The 21,515-nt window shown below is 53.4% G+C and overlaps 1 protein-coding gene across 1 annotated transcript in view; it reads left to right on the forward strand.

The window, feature by feature from the left end:
* Positions 1–21,515, forward strand: part of LOC138863510 (paternally-expressed gene 3 protein-like) — a 32,669-nt gene that overhangs the window by 897 nt on the left and 10,257 nt on the right. The window contains exons 2-5 of the mRNA XM_070127662.1: positions 6,407–6,467; positions 9,849–9,974; positions 18,858–19,004; positions 19,425–19,571. Of these exons, the coding sequence (XP_069983763.1) occupies positions 6,407–6,467; positions 9,849–9,974; positions 18,858–19,004; positions 19,425–19,571 (481 nt within the window). The remainder of the gene's footprint in view (positions 1–6,406; positions 6,468–9,848; positions 9,975–18,857; positions 19,005–19,424; positions 19,572–21,515) is intronic.

Raw genomic sequence — 21,515 nt, forward strand, 5'->3', positions numbered from 1 at the left:
TTTGTTTGGGTGTATGGTTCTGTGTGTTAGTTTTTGTCTAGGTGTGCAAAGGTATGTGCGTCTAGGTGTTAGCAAAACTATTTTCTCAAGACGAGAATGCTAATAATATCCTTTTAATATCAATGACAACGTCTTAATCATTACTATTATCGCAATTATCACAGCTATTATTATTATCACCATTTTCATCATGATATTCATGATCATCATCATAATGACAGTTACAAGTATTATTTCTGTATCACTTTTAATGAATCCTCATCACCATCGTCATTATCATCAATATCATTATTACCATTGTTATTTCTACTACATTTCTTATTATCATTATTGTGCTTGTTATAATTACAATTATCATGATCATTATTGTTGTCTTGGTCGTGTGGGCCCCGCCCCCCGAAACAAAGAGGTTAAGTTCTGTGTTTTGACGTTTTTTCTGAGGAGCTGGACGTGATCCTTTTCTTTTATTTGCGATCATGATTTATATACTCATCTTAATTATGTGTCATCTTAATCAATTTCATAATTTAAGCAATTAATCAAGTGATGATTAACTTTTTCTGTTAAGTTTTCACATGAAGATTCGTAAAGTTTTTTTTTCATGATTTTTAAGATGCATTCATTTACTACTTCGTCTTTATGATTATTACAAGTAAAACCTAAAGGAACTAGTTTACACGAACGAACTCCATAGGCTGAACGTGAAGGAGTTTTTTGTGTGCCGAGATGCTTCACGCTGCCACTGCACAGCATCTAGTCACGATGAACCCACACACATACACACATGCTAATAGCCATGATGCAAAGAACACCTCACATAGTTATTGATCATGTTTTCACATTGAATAATCCATTCGTTTACCATTTACATTCATTAAATCTAATTTCCACTATCCATTTCTCCGCTTAAGAATTTACTTGTTCGTGCATCTGGTCATACTCATTATATAAGGTTCATATGTTCATGTGTATATATACTTTTTGTCATAAATAGAATTTACTAGCTTTGCAGGTAATCATCCTTATATTTCGGAGAAAGCTGACTGGCTGACTGTAGTATAGGATTATCATAATTACTGATTAACAATTTATTAATTATTTTATTACACAACATACATCACTCTTGCCGCAAGAAAATATTCAGTGACTATTCTTTCGTGCATGAACCAACATCACCCAAAAATACGGAGAAAAATACTTATCTTTGGATTATGTTTACGAATTCGGGAAACCTTATCAGAATAATAACAAAAGCAAAGAAAAAAGACATGCAAGGCGTGTCGCCCCCTACTTTTAATCTTAATCTTCTTTCATTTTCAACACTTTATCTTCTCCCTCTCCCTCTCTTCACCTCTTTCCTTCACATTTTATCCAATCTTACTAAAAGTAAATGCAGTAAAATGTAGCAATGATAAGCACCTTACAAAACATCTGGGAAAAGTATATTTATAATGAAATAAGCATAAAACTACAATAAAATAAAATAGTCACGACTAAATATAAAAAGAAAATGAAATGCAATGCTTTATAGAGAATGGAAGTTAGCCATTTTAGAAGGAATTCGATATATTTATGTAAGTAATTATTTTCGTATATATAAACTGGTGGGCTTCAGGGTGGACCTCAGGAACCAGGGCTGGATTTCTACGGAAATTCGTCAGTTAAACGGAAACAAAAGACGACCGACGGGTGGTGACGTTACGGATTTTTTTTCCGTTTTTTTATTATTACAGATGGTTTGATGCAAATGAAAAGTATTTAAAGCAATAATGAAATATTTTACCTTGTTCAAATAAATCAAATAAAAATTCCTTAAACCAACTTGGTATGAACTGATAAGATGTGGCAGACCGAACGTCATCAGAGCGGAAATTTAATAATAATGATAATGAAAATGAAAATGATATTAATGATGGCAATGAAAGTGATAGTAATGACGATAATAAAAATAACAATTACAACAAAAATAATAACAATAATAACGATAACAACTGCAATAATAACAAAGAATAGTAACAATAATAATGATGTTGGCATAAAAGTAATGATAACAATAATAATAATGATTATTATGATATGAGATAATGAAAATGATTATAATAACAATGATGATAAAGATAGTAGTGAGTAACAACATTGATGATGATAATGAAAAAAATAAAAAAAATATTAGTAATAATAATCCGGAACCATCACAATAATAGTAATAATAATAATGATAATGATAATAGTATTGATGATAATAGTAATAATAATAATAGTAATAATAATAATAGTAATAATAATAATAGTAATAATAATAGTAATAATAATAATAGCAATAATAATAATGATAATAACAATAATAATAATAATAATAATAATAATAATAATGATAATGATAATGATAATGATAATGATAATGATAATGATAATGATAATGATAATGATAATAATAATAATAATAATAATAATAATAATAATAATAATAATAATAATAATAGTGAAATAATAATAATAATAATAATGATAATAATAATAATAATAATAATAATAATAATAATAATAATAATAATAATAATAATAATAATGATAATAACAATAACAAAATAATAATATTAATAATACTGGCTATAATAGAGATGATTATCACACTAAGGATAAGAATGAGAATGAAAGTAACAATGAAAACAACAACAATAATAATAATGATACATATGATAATAATGATGATAACAATAATAGTAATGAAGACGATTATGATAATGATAATAATAATAGCATGGTGATAATGATGATGATAATGAATGATAATGATAATGATGATAATAAAAATGATAATAGTAGTAACAATAATAATGATAGTAAAGATATTAGAAATAATGGTGATAGTAATAAAGGTAGTAACAATAATGATTGTATTGATAACAACAGCAACAATAATAATTTCTATCCTTATTATAATATTAATAACAATAAAAGAAATAACAGTGATGATAATAATGATAATAATAGTAAGAGCAATTACAATAATAATGATAATAATAAGATAAAATAGCAATAATAATAATGATAATAATAAGGATGATATTAGCTACATTAATAATAATAATGGTAATGATGATTAAGATAATAATAATAATAATAATAATAATGATAATGATGATTAAGATAATAATAATAATGATAATGGTGATTAAAATAATGATAATAATAATGATAATAATAATAATAATAATAATAATAATAATAATAATAATGATAATAATAATAATAATAATAATAATGATACTAATGATAACAAACACAATTGTGATAACAAGTATTATAACTGTAATAGAAGTAGTAATATTAGTAGTAATGATAGCAATAATAAAAACAATAATGATAATATAAATGACAATAATGATTATAGCCCTAACAGTAATGGTGAAATAATGATATTACTATGGTGATAATAGTAATAATACAAATCATATTCATAATTATAATTGTCACAATAATGGTGATAAGAAAGATAATTGTAATAACAATTTTGATAGTAATAATAATAGTAATAATGATAAAAGTAATAATAAAGATAATAATGATAGTAGAAATAATAATAATGATAAAAGTAGTAGTAGTAGTAGTAATAATAATAATGATAATAATAATAATAACAATAAAAATAAAATAATAATAATAATTATAACAATGATGACAATAAAAGTGATGGTAATAATAATGCTCCTGCTGATGATGACGATGATGATAATGACAATGATAATAATGGTAACAATGATAATATTGATAACAAAGATGATACTACAACTACTACTACCACTTCTAAAAATGGTAATAGAAATCATGAAAATGATAATGATAGTAATAATAATAATAATGATAATGATAATGATAATAATGACAGTATTGATAATAATAATGATAATGATAATAATGACAGTATTGATAATACTAATGATAATAATGGCAGTATTGATAATAATAATGATGACGATAGTAACATTAGTAATGATAATAATAATAACAACAACAACAACAACAACAACAACAACAACAACAACAACAACAATAATAGTAATAGTAATACTAATGATAATAATAGTAATAATAATAGTAATGATAATATTCACAAAAATGGTAATAAAAATAATGATAACAATATTAACGGTAATAATGATAATAATAATAATGATAATAATAATAATAACATTAGTATTTACAGAAACAACAATAGCAATAATGATAATCATAATGATTATAAAACGATGATAATAATAGTAATGGTAATAATGATAATGATAACGATGATGATGATCACGCTAGTAATGCTAATAATGCTGATAATAATGATAATAATAATAATAATGATAATAATAATAATAATGATAATAATAATAACAATAATAATGATTATAATTATAGTAATAATAATAATAATAACAATAATAATAGTAATAATAATAATAATAATAATAACAGCAATAATTATAATGATAATAACTATGATGATATTAATGATAATAATGACAATTATAATAGTAATAATAATAATAAAGGTAATCTTAATAATATTAATAATAATGATAATAATAATAATAATAATGATAACAATAATAATAATAATAATAATAGTAATAATGATAAAAATAATAAAATAATGATTGCAATAATAATAATAATAATAATGACAACAACAACAACAATAATGATGATGATGATAATGATGGTGATAATATAATGATAATGATAAAATAATAATAATGATAATAATAAGGATAATGATAACAACAACAATAACAACAACAACAACAACAATAATAATAATAGTAACAACAATAATGATTGTAATAATTATTATGAAAAGGATAACAATAGTAATGATAGTAATAGAGAGAATGATAACAATGATTATATAATGCTAGTGAAATGTAAATATTAGTATTAGTAATGATAATGATAGTAATAATAGTAAAAATAATAATAATAATAATGACAATAATATTTGCAATAATAATAATGTATAATAGTAAAAGTAATCATGGTGGTAAAAGCTGTAACAATAATAATAACAATAATAATAATCATAATAATAGCAGCAGCAACAATACGATCATAATGATAAAAGATACAATAATAATAATAATAATAATAATAATAATAATAATAATAATAGTGATAATAATAATAATAATAATGATAATAATAATAATAATAATAATAATAATAATAATAATAATAATAATAATAATAATAATAATAATAATAATAATAATAATAATAATGATAATAATAATAATAATAATAATAATGATAATAACAATATCACCAATGATACAATAAAGTAATAATAGTAATATTAGTTTTTATACAAATGTTGATGATAATGATGAAAAATAGTAATAAGAATAATAATTATGATAATGATGATGATAATAAGAACAGCAACAAAAATAATAATAGTAATGATAATGATAATAACAATCCTTATATTGATAACGATAATGGTGATGATGATGATTATTATGATAATGATAATAATAATAACGATAATAATAACAATAATAATGATAAAAGTAATAATGAAGTTAATAATAGTGATAAAAATAATAGAAATGGTAATTATGATGATAAAAATAACAATAATAATAATAACAATAATAAAAATAATAATTATAATTATTATAATGATAATACAGATATTTATAATGATAACGATAAATAATAATCATAATAATGATACTAAAAATAATATAATAATGAAAGTAACAATAATGATGATGCAAATAATAGTTACTATTATTATTAATAAATAATCATAATAATAGCAATGATAATTATACTCATACTACTATTACTCCTATTAGTACTATTATTATTAGTAGTAATGTAAGATATTAATAACAATTTTAGAAAGAACAATCGCAATAATGACAATAATATCAATAGTAATAACAATAATGATAACAATAAGAATTACAATTCAATTAGGATGATGATAATGAGAAAAAGAACAATAGTAATAATGACGATGACAACAATAACAAACAAAAAAGATAATGATAATAATAATAAAACAATGCTTTAATGTCAAAATAGAAGAAATACATAAATGTCAAATGTAGTGCATCTAGGTATAATTCAAAAGCTCATCGTCTCATGAAAACTTTATTCGAGATGAATGTCACGGCCAAGTCCTGATGCACGTTTCTTGCCGGTCGTCATGAAGCAAAACCTATCACAACGGCCGCCCCGAAAGAAACCGAATGCGCACGTATGGCGTAGTGAGTGAATCTGATTCGGCATTTCCTATTTATCTCTCATCCACCTGCCATTCCAAGACCCGCCCCTCAGCTCTGTGGTAATCGGTGTAATCAGCATTCCTCAAAGCTTTACATGCGGAGGCTCTCGCGTCTCGCTGCAGCAGAGACCCCGAGAGCCAGGCAGAAGACCCCGAGAGCCAGGCAGAAGACCCCGAGAGCCAGGCAGAAGACCCCGAGAGCCAGGCAGAAGACCCCGAGAGCCAGGCAGAAGACCCCGAGAGCCAGGCAGAAGACCCCGAGAGCCAGGCAGAAGACCCCGAGAGCCAGGCAGAAGACCCCGAGAGCCAGGCAGAAGACCCCGAGAGCCAGGCAGAAGACCCCGAGAGCCAGGCAGAAGACCCCGAGAGCCAGGCAGAAGACCCCGAGAGCCAGGCAGAAGAGCCCGAGAGCCAGGCAGAAGAGCCCGAGAGCCAGGCAAAAGACCCCGAGAGCCAGGCAGAAGACCCCGAGAGCCAGGCAGAAGACCCCGAGAGCCAGGCAGAAGACCCCGAGAGCCAGGCAGAAGACCCCGAGAGCCAGGCAGAAGACCCCGAGAGCCAGGCAAAAGACCCCGAGAGCCAGGCAGAAGACCCCGAGAGCCAGGCAGAAGACCCCGAGAGCCAGGCAGAAGACCCCGAGAGCCAGGCAGAAGACCCCGAGAGCCAGGCAAAAGACCCCGAGAGCCAGGCAGAAGACCCCGAGAGCCAGGCAGAAGACCCCGAGAGCCAGGCAGAAGACCCCGAGAGCCAGGCAGAAGACCCCGAGAGCCAGGCAGAAGACCCCGAGAGCCAGGCAGAAGACCCCGAGAGCCAGGCAGAAGACCCCGAGAGCCAGGCAGAAGACCCCGAGAGCCAGGCAGAAGACCCCGAGAGCCAGGCAGAAGACCCCGAGAGCCAGGCAGAAGACCCCGAGAGCCAGGCAGAAGACCCCGAGAGCCAGGCAGAAGACCCCGAGAGCCAGGCAGAAGACCCCGAGAGCCAGGCAGAAGACCCCGAGAGCCAGGCAGAAGACCCCGAGAGCCAGGCAGAAGACCCCGAGAGCCAGGCAGAAGACCCCGAGAGCCAGGCAGAAGACCCCGAGAGCCAGGCAGAAGACCCCGAGAGCCAGGCAGAAGACCCCGAGAGCCAGGCAGAAGACCCCGAGAGCCAGGCAGAAGACCCCGAGAGCCAGGCAGAAGACCCCGAGAGCCAGGCAGAAGACCCCGAGAGCCAGGCAGAAGACCCCGAGAGCCAGGCAGAAGACCCCGAGAGCCAGGCAGAAGACCCCGAGAGCCAGGCAGAAGACCCCGAGAGCCAGGCAGAAGACCCCGAGAGCCAGGCAAAAGACCCCGAGAGCCAGGCAGAAGACCCCGAGAGCCAGGCAGAAGACCCCGAGAGCCAGGCAGAAGACCCCGAGAGCCAGGCAGAAGACCCCGAGAGCCAGGCAGAAGACCCCGAGAGCCAGGCAGAAGACCCCGAGAGCCAGGCAGAAGACCCCGAGAGCCAGGCAGAAGACCCCGAGAGCCAGGCAGAAGACCCCGAGAGCCAGGCAGAAGACCCCGAGAGCCAGGCAGAAGACCCCGAGAGCCAGGCAGAAGACCCCGAGAGCCAGGCAGAAGACCCCGAGAGCCAGGCAGAAGACCCCGAGAGCCAGGCAGAAGACCCCGAGAGCCAGGCAGAAGACCCCGAGAGCCAGGCAGAAGACCCCGAGAGCCAGGCAGAAGACCCCGAGAGCCAGGCAGAAGACCCCGAGAGCCAGGCAGAAGACCCCGAGAGCCAGGCAGAAGACCCCGAGAGCCAGGCAGAAGACCCCGAGAGCCAGGCAGAAGACCCCGAGAGCCAGGCAGAAGACCCCGAGAGCCAGGCAGAAGACCCCGAGAGCCAGGCAGAAGACCCCGAGAGCCAGGCAGAAGACCCCGAGAGCCAGGCAGAAGACCCCGAGAGCCAGGCAGAAGACCCCGAGAGCCAGGCAGAAGACCCCGAGAGCCAGGCAGAAGACCCCGAGAGCCAGGCAGAAGACCCCGAGAGCCAGGCAGAAGACCCCGAGAGCCAGGCAGAAGACCCCGAGAGCCAGGCAGAAGACCCCGAGAGCCAGGCAGAAGACCCCGAGAGCCAGGCAGAAGACCCCGAGAGCCAGGCAGAAGACCCCGAGAGCCAGGCAGAAGACCCCGAGAGCCAGGCAGAAGACCCCGAGAGCCAGGCAGAAGACCCCGAGAGCCAGGCAGAAGGCCCCGAGAGCCAGGCAGAAGACCCCGAGAGCCAGGCAGAAGACCCCGAGAGCCAGGCAGAAGACCCCGAGAGCCAGGCAGAAGACCCCGAGAGCCAGGCAGAAGACCCCGAGAGCCAGGCAGAAGACCCCGAGAGCCAGGCAGAAGACCCCGAGAGCCAGGCAGAAGACCCCGAGAGCCAGGCAGAAGACCCCGAGAGCCAGGCAGAAGACCCCGAGAGCCAGGCAGAAGACCCCGAGAGCCAGGCAGAAGACCCCGAGAGCCAGGCAGAAGACCCCGAGAGCCAGGCAGAAGACCCCGAGAGCCAGGCAGAAGACCCCGAGAGCCAGGCAGAAGACCCCGAGAGCCAGGCAGAAGACCCCGAGAGCCAGGCAGAAGACCCCGAGAGCCAGGCAGAAGACCCCGAGAGCCAGGCAGAAGACCCCGAGAGCCAGGCAGAAGACCCCGAGAGCCAGGCAGAAGACCCCGAGAGCCAGGCAGAAGACCCCGAGAGCCAGGCAGAAGACCCCGAGAGCCAGGCAGAAGACCCCGAGAGCCAGGCAGAAGACCCCGAGAGCCAGGCAGAAGACCCCGAGAGCCAGGCAGAAGACCCCGAGAGCCAGGCAGAAGACCCCGAGAGCCAGGCAGAAGACCCCGAGAGCCAGGCAGAAGACCCCGAGAGCCAGGCAGAAGACCCCGAGAGCCAGGCAGAAGACCCCGAGAGCCAGGCAGAAGACCCCGAGAGCCAGGCAGAAGACCCCGAGAGCCAGGCAGAAGACCCCGAGAGCCAGGCAGAAGACCCCGAGAGCCAGGCAGAAGACCCCGAGAGCCAGGCAGAAGACCCCGAGAGCCAGGCAGAAGACCCCGAGAGCCAGGCAGAAGACCCCGAGAGCCAGGCAGAAGACCCCGAGAGCCAGGCAGAAGACCCCGAGAGCCAGGCAGAAGACCCCGAGAGCCAGGCAGAAGACCCCGAGAGCCAGGCAGAAGACCCCGAGAGCCAGGCAGAAGACCCCGAGAGCCAGGCAGAAGACCCCGAGAGCCAGGCAGAAGACCCCGAGAGCCAGGCAGAAGACCCCGAGAGCCAGGCAGAAGACCCCGAGAGCCAGGCAGAAGACCCCGAGAGCCAGGCAGAAGACCCCGAGAGCCAGGCAGAAGACCCCGAGAGCCAGGCAGAAGACCCCGAGAGCCAGGCAGAAGACCCCGAGAGCCAGGCAGAAGACCCCGAGAGCCAGGCAGAAGACCCCGAGAGCCAGGCAGAAGACCCCGAGAGCCAGGCAGAAGACCCCGAGAGCCAGGCAGAAGACCCCGAGAGCCAGGCAGAAGACCCCGAGAGCCAGGCAGAAGACCCCGAGAGCCAGGCAGAAGACCCCGAGAGCCAGGCAGAAGACCCCGAGAGCCAGGCAGAAGACCCCGAGAGCCAGGCAGAAGACCCCGACAGCCAAGCAGAAGACCCCGAGAGCCAGGCAGAAGACCCCGAGAGCCAGGCAGAAGACCCCGAGAGCCAGGCAGAAGATCCCGAGAGCCAGGCAGAAGACCCCGAGAGCCAGGCAGAAGACCCCGAGAGCCAGGCAGAAGACCCCGAGAGCCAGGCAGAAGACCCCGAGAGCCAAGCAGAAGACCCCGAGAGCCAGGCAGAAGACCCCGAGAGCCAGGCAGAAGACCCCGAGAGCCAGGCAGAAGATCCCGAGAGCCAGGCAGAAGACCCCGAGAGCCAGGCAGAAGACCCCGAGAGCCAGGCAGAAGACCCCGAGAGCCAGGCAGAAGACCCCGAGAGCCAGGCAGAAGACTCCGAGAGCCAGGCAGAAGACCCCGAGAGCCAGGCAGAAGACCCCGAGAGCCAGGCAGAAGACCCCGAGAGCCAGGCAGAAGACCCCGAGAGCCAGGCAGAAGACCCCGAGAGCCAGGCAGAAGACCCCGAGAGCCAGGCAGAAGACCCCGAGAGCCAGGCAGAAGACCCCGAGAGCCAGGCAGAAGATCCCGAGAGCCAGGCAGAAGACCCCGAGAGCCAGGCAGAAGACCCCGAGAGCCAGGCAGAAGACCCCGAGAGCCAGGCAGAAGACCCCGAGAGCCAGGCAGAAGACCCCGAGAGCCAGGCAGAAGACCCCGAGAGCCAGGCAGAAGACCCCGAGAGCCAGGCAGAAGACCCCGAGAGCCAGGCAGAAGACCCCGAGAGCCAGGCAGAAGACCCCGAGAGCCAGGCAAAAGACCCCGAGAGCCAGGCAGAAGACCCCGAGAGCCAAGCAGAAGACCCCGAGAGCCAGGCAGAAGACCCCGAGAGCCAGGCAGAAGACCCCGAGAGCCAGGCAGAAGACCCCGAGAGCCAGGCAGAAGACCCCGAGAGCCAGGCAGAAGACCCCGAGAGCCAGGCAGAAGACCCCGAGAGCCAGGCAGAAGACCCCGAGAGCCAGGCAGAAGACCCCGAGAGCCAGGCAGAAGACCCCGAGAGCCAGGCAGAAGACCCCGAGAGCCAGGCAGAAGACCCCGAGAGCCAGGCAGAAGAGCCCGAGAGCCAGGCAGAAGACCCCGAGAGCCAGGCAGAAGACCCCGAGAGCCAGGCAGAAGACCCCGAGAGCCAGGCAGAAGACCCCGAGAGCCAGGCAGAAGACCCCGAGAGCCAGGCAGAAGACCCCGAGAGCCAGGCAGAAGACCCCGAGAGCCAGGCAGAAGACCCCGAGAGCCAGGCAGAAGACCCCGAGAGCCAGGCAGAAGACCCCGAGAGCCAGGCAGAAGACCCCGAGAGCCAGGCAGAAGACCCCGAGAGCCAGGCAGAAGACCCCGAGAGCCAGGCAGAAGACCCCGAGAGCCAGGCAGAAGACCCCGAGAGCCAGGCAGAAGACCCCGAGAGCCAGGCAGAAGACCCCGAGAGCCAGGCAGAAGACCCCGAGAGCCAGGCAGAAGACCCCGAGAGCCAGGCAGAAGACCCCGAGAGCCAGGCAGAAGACCCCGAGAGCCAGGCAGAAGACCCCGAGAGCCAGGCAGAAGACCCCGAGAGCCAGGCAGAAGACCCCGAGAGCCAGGCAGAAGACCCCGAGAGCCAGGCAGAAGACCCCGAGAGCCAGGCAGAAGACCCCGAGAGCCAGGCAGAAGACCCCGAGAGCCAGGCAGAAGACCCCGAGAGCCAGGCAGAAGACCCCGAGAGCCAGGCAGAAGACCCCGAGAGCCAGGCAGAAGACCCCGAGAGCCAGGCAGAAGACCCCGAGAGCCAGGCAGAAGACCCCGAGAGCCAGGCAGAAGACCCCGAGAGCCAGGCAGAAGACCCCGAGAGCCAGGCAGAAGACCCCGAGAGCCAGGCAGAAGACCCCGAGAGCCAGGCAGAAGACCCCGAGAGCCAGGCAGAAGACCCCGAGAGCCAGGCAGAAGACCCCGAGAGCCAGGCAGAAGACCCCGAGAGCCAGGCAGAAGACCCCGAGAGCCAGGCAGAAGACCCCGAGAGCCAGGCAGAAGACCCCGAGAGCCAGGCAGAAGACCCCGAGAGCCAGGCAGAAGACCCCGAGAGCCAGGCAGAAGACCCCGAGAGCCAGGCAGAAGACCCCGAGAGCCAGGCAGAAGACCCCGAGAGCCAGGCAGAAGACCCCGAGAGCCAGGCAGAAGACCCCGAGAGCCAGGCAGAAGACCCCGAGAGCCAGGCAGAAGACCCCGAGAGCCAGGCAGAAGACCCCGAGAGCCAGGCAGAAGACCCCGAGAGCCAGGCAGAAGACCCCGAGAGCCAGGCAGAAGACCCCGAGAGCCAGGCAGAAGACCCCGAGAGCCAGGCAGAAGACCCCGAGAGCCAGGCAGAAGACCCCGAGAGCCAGGCAGAAGACCCCGAGAGCCAGGCAGAAGACCCCGAGAGCCAGGCAGAAGACCCCGAGAGCCAGGCAGAAGACCCCGAGAGCCAGGCAGAAGACCCCGAGAGCCAGGCAGAAGACCCCGAGAGCCAGGCAGAAGACCCCGAGAGCCAGGCAGAAGACCCCGAGAGCCAGGCAGAAGACCCCGAGAGCCAGGCAGAAGACCCCGAGAGCCAGGCAGAAGACCCCGAGAGCCAGGCAGAAGACCCCGAGAGCCAGGCAGAAGACCCCGAGAGCCAGGCAGAAGACCCCGAGAGCCAGGCAGAAGACCCCGAGAGCCAGGCAGAAGACCCCGAGAGCCAGGCAGAAGACCCCGAGAGCCAGGCAGAAGACCCCGAGAGCCAGGCAGAAGACCCCGAGAGCCAGGCAGAAGACCCCGAGAGCCAGGCAGAAGACCCCGAGAGCCAGGCAGAAGACCCCGAGAGCCAGGCAGAAGACCCCGAGAGCCAGGCAGAAGACCCCGAGAGCCAGGCAGAAGACCCCGAGAGCCAGGCAGAAGACCCCGAGAGCCAGGCAGAAGACCCCGAGAGCCAGGCAGAAGACCCCGAGAGCCAGGCAGAAGACCCCGAGAGCCAGGCAGAAGACCCCGAGAGCCAGGCAGAAGACCCCGAGAGCCAGGCAGAAGACCCCGAGAGCCAGGCAGAAGACCCCGAGAGCCAGGCAGAAGACCCCGAGAGCCAGGCAGAAGACCCCGAGAGCCAGGCAGAAGACCCCGAGAGCCAGGCAGAAGACCCCGAGAGCCAGGCAGAAGACCCCGAGAGCCAGGCAGAAGACCCCGAGAGCCAGGCAGAAGACCCCGAGAGCCAGGCAGAAGACCCCGAGAGCCAGGCAGAAGACCCCGAGAGCCAGGCAGAAGACCCCGAGAGCCAGGCAGAAGACCCCGAGAGCCAGGCAGAAGACCCCGAGAGCCAGGCAGAAGACCCCGAGAGCCAGGCAGAAGACCCCGAGAGCCAGGCAGAAGACCCCGAGAGCCAGGCAGAAGACCCCGAGAGCCAGGCAGAAGACCCCGAGAGCCAGGCAGAAGACCCCGAGAGCCAGGCAGAAGACCCCGAGAGCCAGGCAGAAGACCCCGAGAGCCAGGCAGAAGACCCCGAGAGCCAGGCAGAAGACCCCGAGAGCCAGGCAGAAGACCCCGAGAGCCAGGCAGAAGACCCCGAGAGCCAGGCAGAAGACCCCGAGAGCCAGGCAGAAGACCCCGAGAGCCAGGCAGAAGACCCCGAGAGCCAGGCAGAAGACCCCGAGAGCCAGGCAGAAGACCCCGAGAGCCAGGCAGAAGACCCCGAGAGCCAGGCAGAAGACCCCGAGAGCCAGGCAGAAGACCCCGAGAGCCAGGCAGAAGACCCCGAGAGCCAGGCAGAAGACCCCGAGAGCCAGGCAGAAGACCCCGAGAGCCAGGCAGAAGACCCCGAGAGCCAGGCAGAAGACCCCGAGAGCCAGGCAGAAGACCCCGAGAGCCAGGCAGAAGACCCCGAGAGCCAGGCAGAAGACCCCGAGAGCCAGGCAGAAGACCCCGAGAGCCAGGCAGAAGACCCCGAGAGCCAGGCAGAAGACCCCGAGAGCCAGGCAGAAGACCCCGAGAGCCAGGCAGAAGACCCCGAGAGCCAGGCAGAAGACCCCGAGAGCCAGGCAGAAGACCCCGAGAGCCAGGCAGAAGACCCCGAGAGCCAGGCAGAAGACCCCGAGAGCCAGGCAGAAGACCCCGAGAGCCAGGCAGAAGACCCCGAGAGCCAGGCAGAAGACCCCGAGAGCCAGGCAGAAGACCCCGAGAGCCAGGCAGAAGACCCCGAGAGCCAGGCAGAAGACCCCGAGAGCCAGGCAGAAGACCCCGAGAGCCAGGCAGAAGACCCCGAGAGCCAGGCAGAAGACCCCGAGAGCCAGGCAGAAGACCCCGAGAGCCAGGCAGAAGACCCCGAGAGCCAGGCAGAAGACCCCGAGAGCCAGGCAGAAGACCCCGAGAGCCAGGCAGAAGACCCCGAGAGCCAGGCAGAAGACCCCGAGAGCCAGGCAGAAGACCCCGAGAGCCAGGCAGAAGACCCCGAGAGCCAGGCAGAAGACCCCGAGAGCCAGGCAGAAGACCCCGAGAGCCAGGCAGAAGACCCCGAGAGCCAGGCAGAAGACCCCGAGAGCCAGGCAGAAGACCCCGAGAGCCAGGCAGAAGACCCCGAGAGCCAGGCAGAAGACCCCGAGAGCCAGGCAGAAGACCCCGAGAGCCAGGCAGAAGACCCCGAGAGCCAGGCAGAAGACCCCGAGAGCCAGGCAGAAGACCCCGAGAGCCAGGCAGAAGACCCCGAGAGCCAGGCAGAAGACCCCGAGAGCCAGGCAGAAGACCCCGAGAGCCAGGCAGAAGACCCCGAGAGCCAGGCAGAAGACCCCGAGAGCCAGGCAGAAGACCCCGAGAGCCAGGCAGAAGACCCCGAGAGCCAGGCAGAAGACCCCGAGAGCCAGGCAGAAGACCCCGAGAGCCAGGCAGAAGACCCCGAGAGCCAGGCAGAAGACCCCGAGAGCCAGGCAGAAGACCCCGAGAGCCAGGCAGAAGACCCCGAGAGCCAGGCAGAAGACCCCGAGAGCCAGGCAGAAGACCCCGAGAGCCAGGCAGAAGACCCCGAGAGCCAGGCAGAAGACCCCGAGAGCCAGGCAGAAGACCCCGAGAGCCAGGCAGAAGACCCCGAGAGCCAGGCAGAAGACCCCGAGAGCCAGGCAGAAGACCCCGAGAGCCAGGCAGAAGACCCCGAGAGCCAGGCAGAAGACCCCGAGAGCCAGGCAGAAGACCCCGAGAGCCAGGCAGAAGACCCCGAGAGCCAGGCAGAAGACCCCGAGAGCCAGGCAGAAGACCCCGAGAGCCAGGCAGAAGACCCCGAGAGCCAGGCAGAAGACCCCGAGAGCCAGGCAGAAGACCCCGAGAGCCAGGCAGAAGACCCCGAGAGCCAGGCAGAAGACCCCGAGAGCCAGGCAGAAGACCCCGAGAGCCAGGCAGAAGACCCCGAGAGCCAGGCAGAAGACCCCGAGAGCCAGGCAGAAGACCCCGAGAGCCAGGCAGAAGACCCCGAGAGCCAGGCAGAAGACCCCGAGAGCCAGGCAGAAGACCCCGAGAGCCAGGCAGAAGACCCCGAGAGCCAGGCAGAAGACCCCGAGAGCCAGGCAGAAGACCCCGAGAGCCAGGCAGAAGACCCCGAGAGCCAGGCAGAAGACCCCGAGAGCCAGGCAGAAGACCCCGAGAGCCAGGCAGAAGACCCCGAGAGCCAGGCAGAAGACCCCGAGAGCCAGGCAGAAGACCCCGAGAGCCAGGCAGAAGACCCCGAGAGCCAGGCAGAAGACCCCGAGAGCCAGGCAGAAGACCCCGAGAGCCAGGCAGAAGACCCCGAGAGCCAGGCAGAAGACCCCGAGAGCCAGGCAGAAGACCCCGAGAGCCAGGCAGAAGACCCCGAGAGCCAGGCAGAAGACCCCGAGAGCCAGGCAGAAGACCCCGAGAGCCAGGCAGAAGACCCCGAGAGCCAGGCAGAAGACCCCGAGAGCCAGGCAGAAGACCCCGAGAGCCAGGCAGAAGACCCCGAGAGCCAGGCAGAAGACCCCGAGAGCCAGGCAGAAGACCCCGAGAGCCAGGCAGAAGACCCCGAGAGCCAGGCAGAAGACCCCGAGAGCCAGGCAGAAGACCCCGAGAGCCAGGCAGAAGACCCCGAGAGCCAGGCAGAAGACCCCGAGAGCCAGGCAGAAGACCCCGAGAGCCAGGCAGAAGACCCCGAGAGCCAGGCAGAAGACCCCGAGAGCCAGGCAGAAGACCCCGAGAGCCAGGCAGAAGACCCCGAGAGCCAGGCAGAAGACCCCGAGAGCCAGGCAGAAGACCCCGAGAGCCAGGCAGAAGACCCCGAGAGCCAGGCAGAAGACCCCGAGAGCCAGGCAGAAGACCCCGAGAGCCAGGCAGAAGACCCCGAGAGCCAGGCAGAAGACCCCGAGAGCCAGGCAGAAGACCCCGAGAGCCAGGCAGAAGACCCCGAGAGCCAGGCAGAAGACCCCGAGAGCCAGGCAGAAGACCCCGAGAGCCAGGCAGAAGACCCCGAGAGCCAGGCAGAAGACCCCGAGAGCCAGGCAGAAGACCCCGAGAGCCAGGCAGAAGACCCCGAGAGCCAGGCAGAAGACCCCGAGAGCCAGGCAGAAGACCCCGAGAGCCAGGCAGAAGACCCCGAGAGCCAGGCAGAAGACCCCGAGAGCCAGGCAGAAGACCCCGAGAGCCAGGCAGAAGACCCCGAGAGCCAGGCAGAAGACCCCGAGAGCCAGGCAGAAGACCCCGAGAGCCAGGCAGAAGACCCCGAGAGCCAGGCAGAAGACCCCGAGAGCCAGGCAGAAGACCCCGAGAGCCAGGCAGAAGACCCCGAGAGCCAGGCAGAAGACCCCGAGAGCCAGGCAGAAGACCCCGAGAGCCAGGCAGAAGACCCCGAGAGCCAGGCAGAAGACCCCGAGAGCCAGGCAGAAGACCCCGAGAGCCAGGCAGAAGACCCCGAGAGCCAGGCAGAAGACCCCGAGAGCCAGGCAGAAGACCCCGAGAGCCAGGCAGAAGACCCCGAGAGCCAGGCAGAAGACCCCGAGAGCCAGGCAGAAGACCCCGAGAGCCAGGCAGAAGACCCCGAGAGCCAGGCAGAAGACCCCGAGAGCCAGGCAGAAGACCCCGAGAGCCAGGCAGAAGACCCCGAGAGCCAGGCAGAAGACCCCGAGAGCCAGGCAGAAGACCCCGAGAGCCAGGCAGAAGACCCCGAGAGCCAGGCAGAAGACCCCGAGAGCCAGGCAGAAGACCCCGAGAGCCAGGCAGAAGACCCCGAGAGCCAGGCAGAAGACCCCGAGAGCCAGGCAGAAGACCCCGAGAGCCAGGCAGAAGACCCCGAGAGCCAGGCAGAAGACCCCGAGAGCCAGGCAGAAGACCCCGAGAGCCAGGCAGAAGACCCCGAGAGCCAGGCAGAAGACCCCGAGAGCCAGGCAGAAGACCCCGAGAGCCAGGCAGAAGACCCCGAGAGCCAGGCAGAAGACCCCGAGAGCCAGGCAGAAGACCCCGAGAGCCAGGCAGAAGACCCCGAGAGCCAGGCAGAAGACCCCGAGAGCCAGGCAGAAGACCCCGAGAGCCAGGCAGAAGACCCCGAGAGCCAGGCAGAAGACCCCGAGAGCCAGGCAGAAGACCCCGAGAGCCAGGCAGAAGACCCCGAGAGCCAGGCAGAAGACCCCGAGAGCCAGGCAGAAGACCCCGAGAGCCAGGCAGAAGACCCCGAGAGCCAGGCAGAAGACCCCGAGAGCCAGGCAGAAGACCCCGAGAGCCAGGCAGAAGACCCCGAGAGTCAGGCAGAAGACCCCGAGAGCCAGGCAGAAGACCCCGAGAGCCAGGCAGAAGACCCCGAGAGCCAGGCAGAAGACCCCGAGAGCCAGGCAGAAGACCCCGAGAGCCAGGCAGAAGACCCCGAGAGCCAGGCAGAAGACCCCGAGAGCCAGGCAGAAGACCCCGAGAGCCAGGCAGAAGACCCCGAGAGCCAGGCAGAAGACCCCGAGAGCCAGGCAGAAGACCCCGAGAGCCAGGCAGAAGACCCCGAGAGCCAGGCAGAAGACCCCGAGAGCCAGGCAGAAGACCCCGAGAGCCAGGCAGAAGACCCCGAGAGCCAGGCAGAAGACCCCGAGAGCCAGGCAGAAGACCCCGAGAGCCAGGCAAAAGACCCCGAGAGCCAGGCAGAAGACCCCGAGAGCCAGGCAAAAGACCCCGAGAGCCAGGCAAAAGACCCCGAGAGCCAGGCAGAAGACCCCGAGAGCCAGGCAGAAGACTCCGAGAGCCAGGCAGAAGACTCCGAGAGCCAGGCAGAAGACCCCGAGAGCCAGGCAGAAGACCCCGAGAGCCAGGCAGAAGACCCCGAGAGCCAGGCAGAAGACCCCGAGAGCCAGGCAGAAGACCCCGAGAGCCAGGCAGAAGACCCCGAGAGCCAGGCAGAAGACCCCGAGAGCCAGGCAGAAGACCCCGAGAGCCAGGCAGAAGACCCCGAGAGCCAGGCAAAAGACCCCGAGAGCCAGGCAAAAGACCCCGAGAGCCAGGCAGAAGACCCCGAGAGCCAGGCAGAAGACCCCGAGAGCCAGGCAGAAGACCCCGAGAGCCAGGCAAAAGACCCCGAGAGCCAGGCAGAAGACCCCGAGAGCCAGGCAGAAGACCCCGAGAGCCAGGCAAAAGACCCCGAGAGCCAGGCAGAAGACCCCGAGAGCCAGGCAGAAGACCCCGAGAGCCAGGCAGAAGACTCCGAGAGCCAGGCAGAAGACCCCGAGAGCCAGGCAAAAGACCCCGAGAGCCAGGCAAAAGACCCCGAGAGCCAGGCAGAAGACCCCGAGAGCCAGGCAAAAGACCCCGAGAGCCAGGCAGAAGACCCCGAGAGCCAGGCAGAAGACCCCGAGAGCCAGGCAGAAGACCCCGAGAGCCAGGCAGAAGACCCCGAGAGCCAGGCAGAAGACCCCGAGAGCCAGGCAGAAGACCCCGAGAGCCAGGCAAAAGACCCCGAGAGCCAGGCAGAAGACCCCGAGAGCCAGGCAGAAGACCCCGAGAGCCAGGCAGAAGACCCCGAGAGCCAGGCAGAAGACCCCGAGAGCCAGGCAGAAGACCCCGAGAGCCAGGCAAAAGATCCCGACAGCCAGGCAGAAGACCCCGAGAGCCAGGCAAAAGACCCCGAGAGCCAGGCAAAAGACCCCGAGAGCCAGGCAAAAGACCCCGAGAGCCAGGCAGAAGACCCCGAGAGCCAGGCAGAAGACCCCGAGAGCCAGGCAGAAGACTCCGAGAGCCAGGCAGAAGACCCCGAGAGCCAGGCAAAAGACCCCGAGAGCCAGGCAGAAGACCCCGAGAGCCAGGCAGAAGACCCCGAGAGCCAGGCAGAAGACCCCGAGAGCCAGGCAGAAGACCCCGAGAGCCAGGCAGAAGACCCCGAGAGCCAGGCAGAAGACCCCGAGAGCCAGGCAGAAGACCCCGAGAGCCAGGCAGAAGACCCCGAGAGCCAGGGAGAAGACCCCGAGAGCCAGGCAGAAGACCCCGAGAGCCAGGCAGAAGACCCCGAGAGCCAGGCAGAAGACCCCGAGAGCCAGGCAGAAGACCCCGAGAGCCAGGCAGAAGACCCCGAGAGCCAGGCAGAAGACCCCGAGAGCCAGGCAGAAGACCCCGAGAGCCAGGCAGAAGACCCCGAGAGACAGGCAGAAGGCCCCGCGAGCCAGGCAGAAGACCCCGAGAGCCAGGCAGAAGACCCCGAGAGCCAGGCAGAAGACCCCGAGAGCCAGGCAGAAGACCCCGAGAGCCAGGCAGAAGACCCCGAGAGCCAGGCAGAAGACCCCGAGAGCCAGGCAGAAGACCCCGAGAGCCAGGCAGAAGACCCCGAGAGCCAGGCAGAAGACCCCGAGAGCCAGGCAGAAGACCCCGAGAGCCAGGCAGAAGACCCCGAGAGCCAGGCAGAAGAGCCCGAGAGCCAGGCAGAAGACCCCGAGAGCCAGGCAGAAGACCCCGAGAGCCAGGCAGAAGACCCCGAGAGCCAGGCAGAAGACCCCGAGAGCCAGGCAGAAGACCCCGAGAGCCAGGCAGAAGACCCCGAGAGCCAGGCAGAAGACCCCGAGAGCCAGGCAGAAGACCCCGAGAGCCAGGCAGAAGACCCCGAGAGCCAGGCAGAAGACCCCGAGAGCCAGGCAAAAGACCCCGAGAGCCAGGCAGAAGACCCCGAGAGCCAGGCAGAAGACTCCGAGAGCCAGGCAGAAGACTCCGAGAGCCAGGCAGAAGACCCCGAGAGCCAGGCAGAAGACCCCGAGAGCCAGGCAGAAGACCCCGAGAGCCAGGCAGAAGACCCCGAGAGCCAGGCAGAAGACCCCGAGAGCCAGGCAGAAGACCCCGAGAGCCAGGCAGAAGACCCCGAGAGCCAGGCAGAAGACCCCGAGAGCCAGGCAGAAGACCCCGAGAGCCAGGCAGAAGACTCCGAGAGCCAGGCAGAAGACCCCGAGAGCCAGGCAGAAGACCCCGAGAGCCAGGCAGAAGACCCCGAGAGCCAGGCAAAAGACCCCGAGAGCCAGGCAGAAGACCCCGAGAGCCAGGCAGAAGACCCCGAGAGCCAGGCAGAAGACCCCGAGAGCCAGGCAGAAGACCCCGAGAGCCAGGCAGAAGACCCCGAGAGCCAGGCAGAAGACCCCGAGAGCCAGGCAGAAGACCCCGAGAGCCAGGCAGAAGACCCCGAGAGCCAGGCAGAAGACCCCGAGAGCCAGGCAGAAGACCCCGAGAGCCAGGCAGAAGACCCCGAGAGCCAGGCAGAAGACCCCGAGAGCCAGGCAGAAGACCCCGAGAGCCAGGCAGAAGACCCCGAGAGCCAGGCAGAAGACCCCGAGAGCCAGGCAGAAGACCCCGAGAGCCAGGCAGAAGACCCCGAGAGCCAGGCAGAAGACCCCGAGAGCCAGGCAGAAGACCCCGAGAGCCAGGCAGAAGACCCCGAGAGCCAGGCAGAAGGCCCCGAGAGCCAGGCAGAAGACCCCGAGAGCCAGGCAGAAGACCCCGAGAGCCAGGCAGAAGACCCCGAGAGCCAGGCAGAAGACCCCGAGAGCCAGGCAGAAGACCCCGAGAGCCAGGCAGAAGACCCCGAGAGCCAGGCAGAAGACCCCGAGAGCCAGGCAGAAGACCCCGAGAGCCAGGCAGAAGACCCCGAGAGCCAGGCAGAAGACCCCGAGAGCCAGGCAGAAGACCCCGAGAGCCAGGCAGAAGACCCCGAGAGCCAGGCAGAAGACCCCGAGAGCCAGGCAGAAGACCCCGAGAGCCAGGCAGAAGAGCCCGAGAGCCAGGCAGAAGACCCCGAGAGCCAGGCAGAAGACCCCGAGAGCCAGGCAGAAGAGCCCGAGAGCCAGGCAGAAGACCCCGAGAGCCAGGCAGAAGACCCCGAGAGCCAGGCAGAAGACCCCGAGAGCCAGGCAGAAGACCCCGAGAGCCAGGCAGTAGACCCCGAGAGCCAGGCAGAAGACCCCGAGAGCCAGGCAGAAGACCCCGAGAGCCAGGCAGAAGACCCCGAGAGCCAGGCAGAAGACCCCGAGAGCCAGGCAGAAGACCCCGAGAGCCAGGCAGAAGACCCCGAGAGCCAGGCAAAAGACCCCGAGAGCCAGGCAAAAGACCCCGAGAGCCAGGCAGAAGACCCCGAGAGCCAGGCAGAAGACCCCGAGAGCCAGGCAGAAGACTCCGAGAGCCAGGCAGAAGACCCC

Source organism: Penaeus vannamei, chromosome 12, assembly GCF_042767895.1.
Source record: "Penaeus vannamei isolate JL-2024 chromosome 12, ASM4276789v1, whole genome shotgun sequence".
NCBI lineage: Eukaryota > Metazoa > Arthropoda > Malacostraca > Decapoda > Penaeidae > Penaeus > Penaeus vannamei.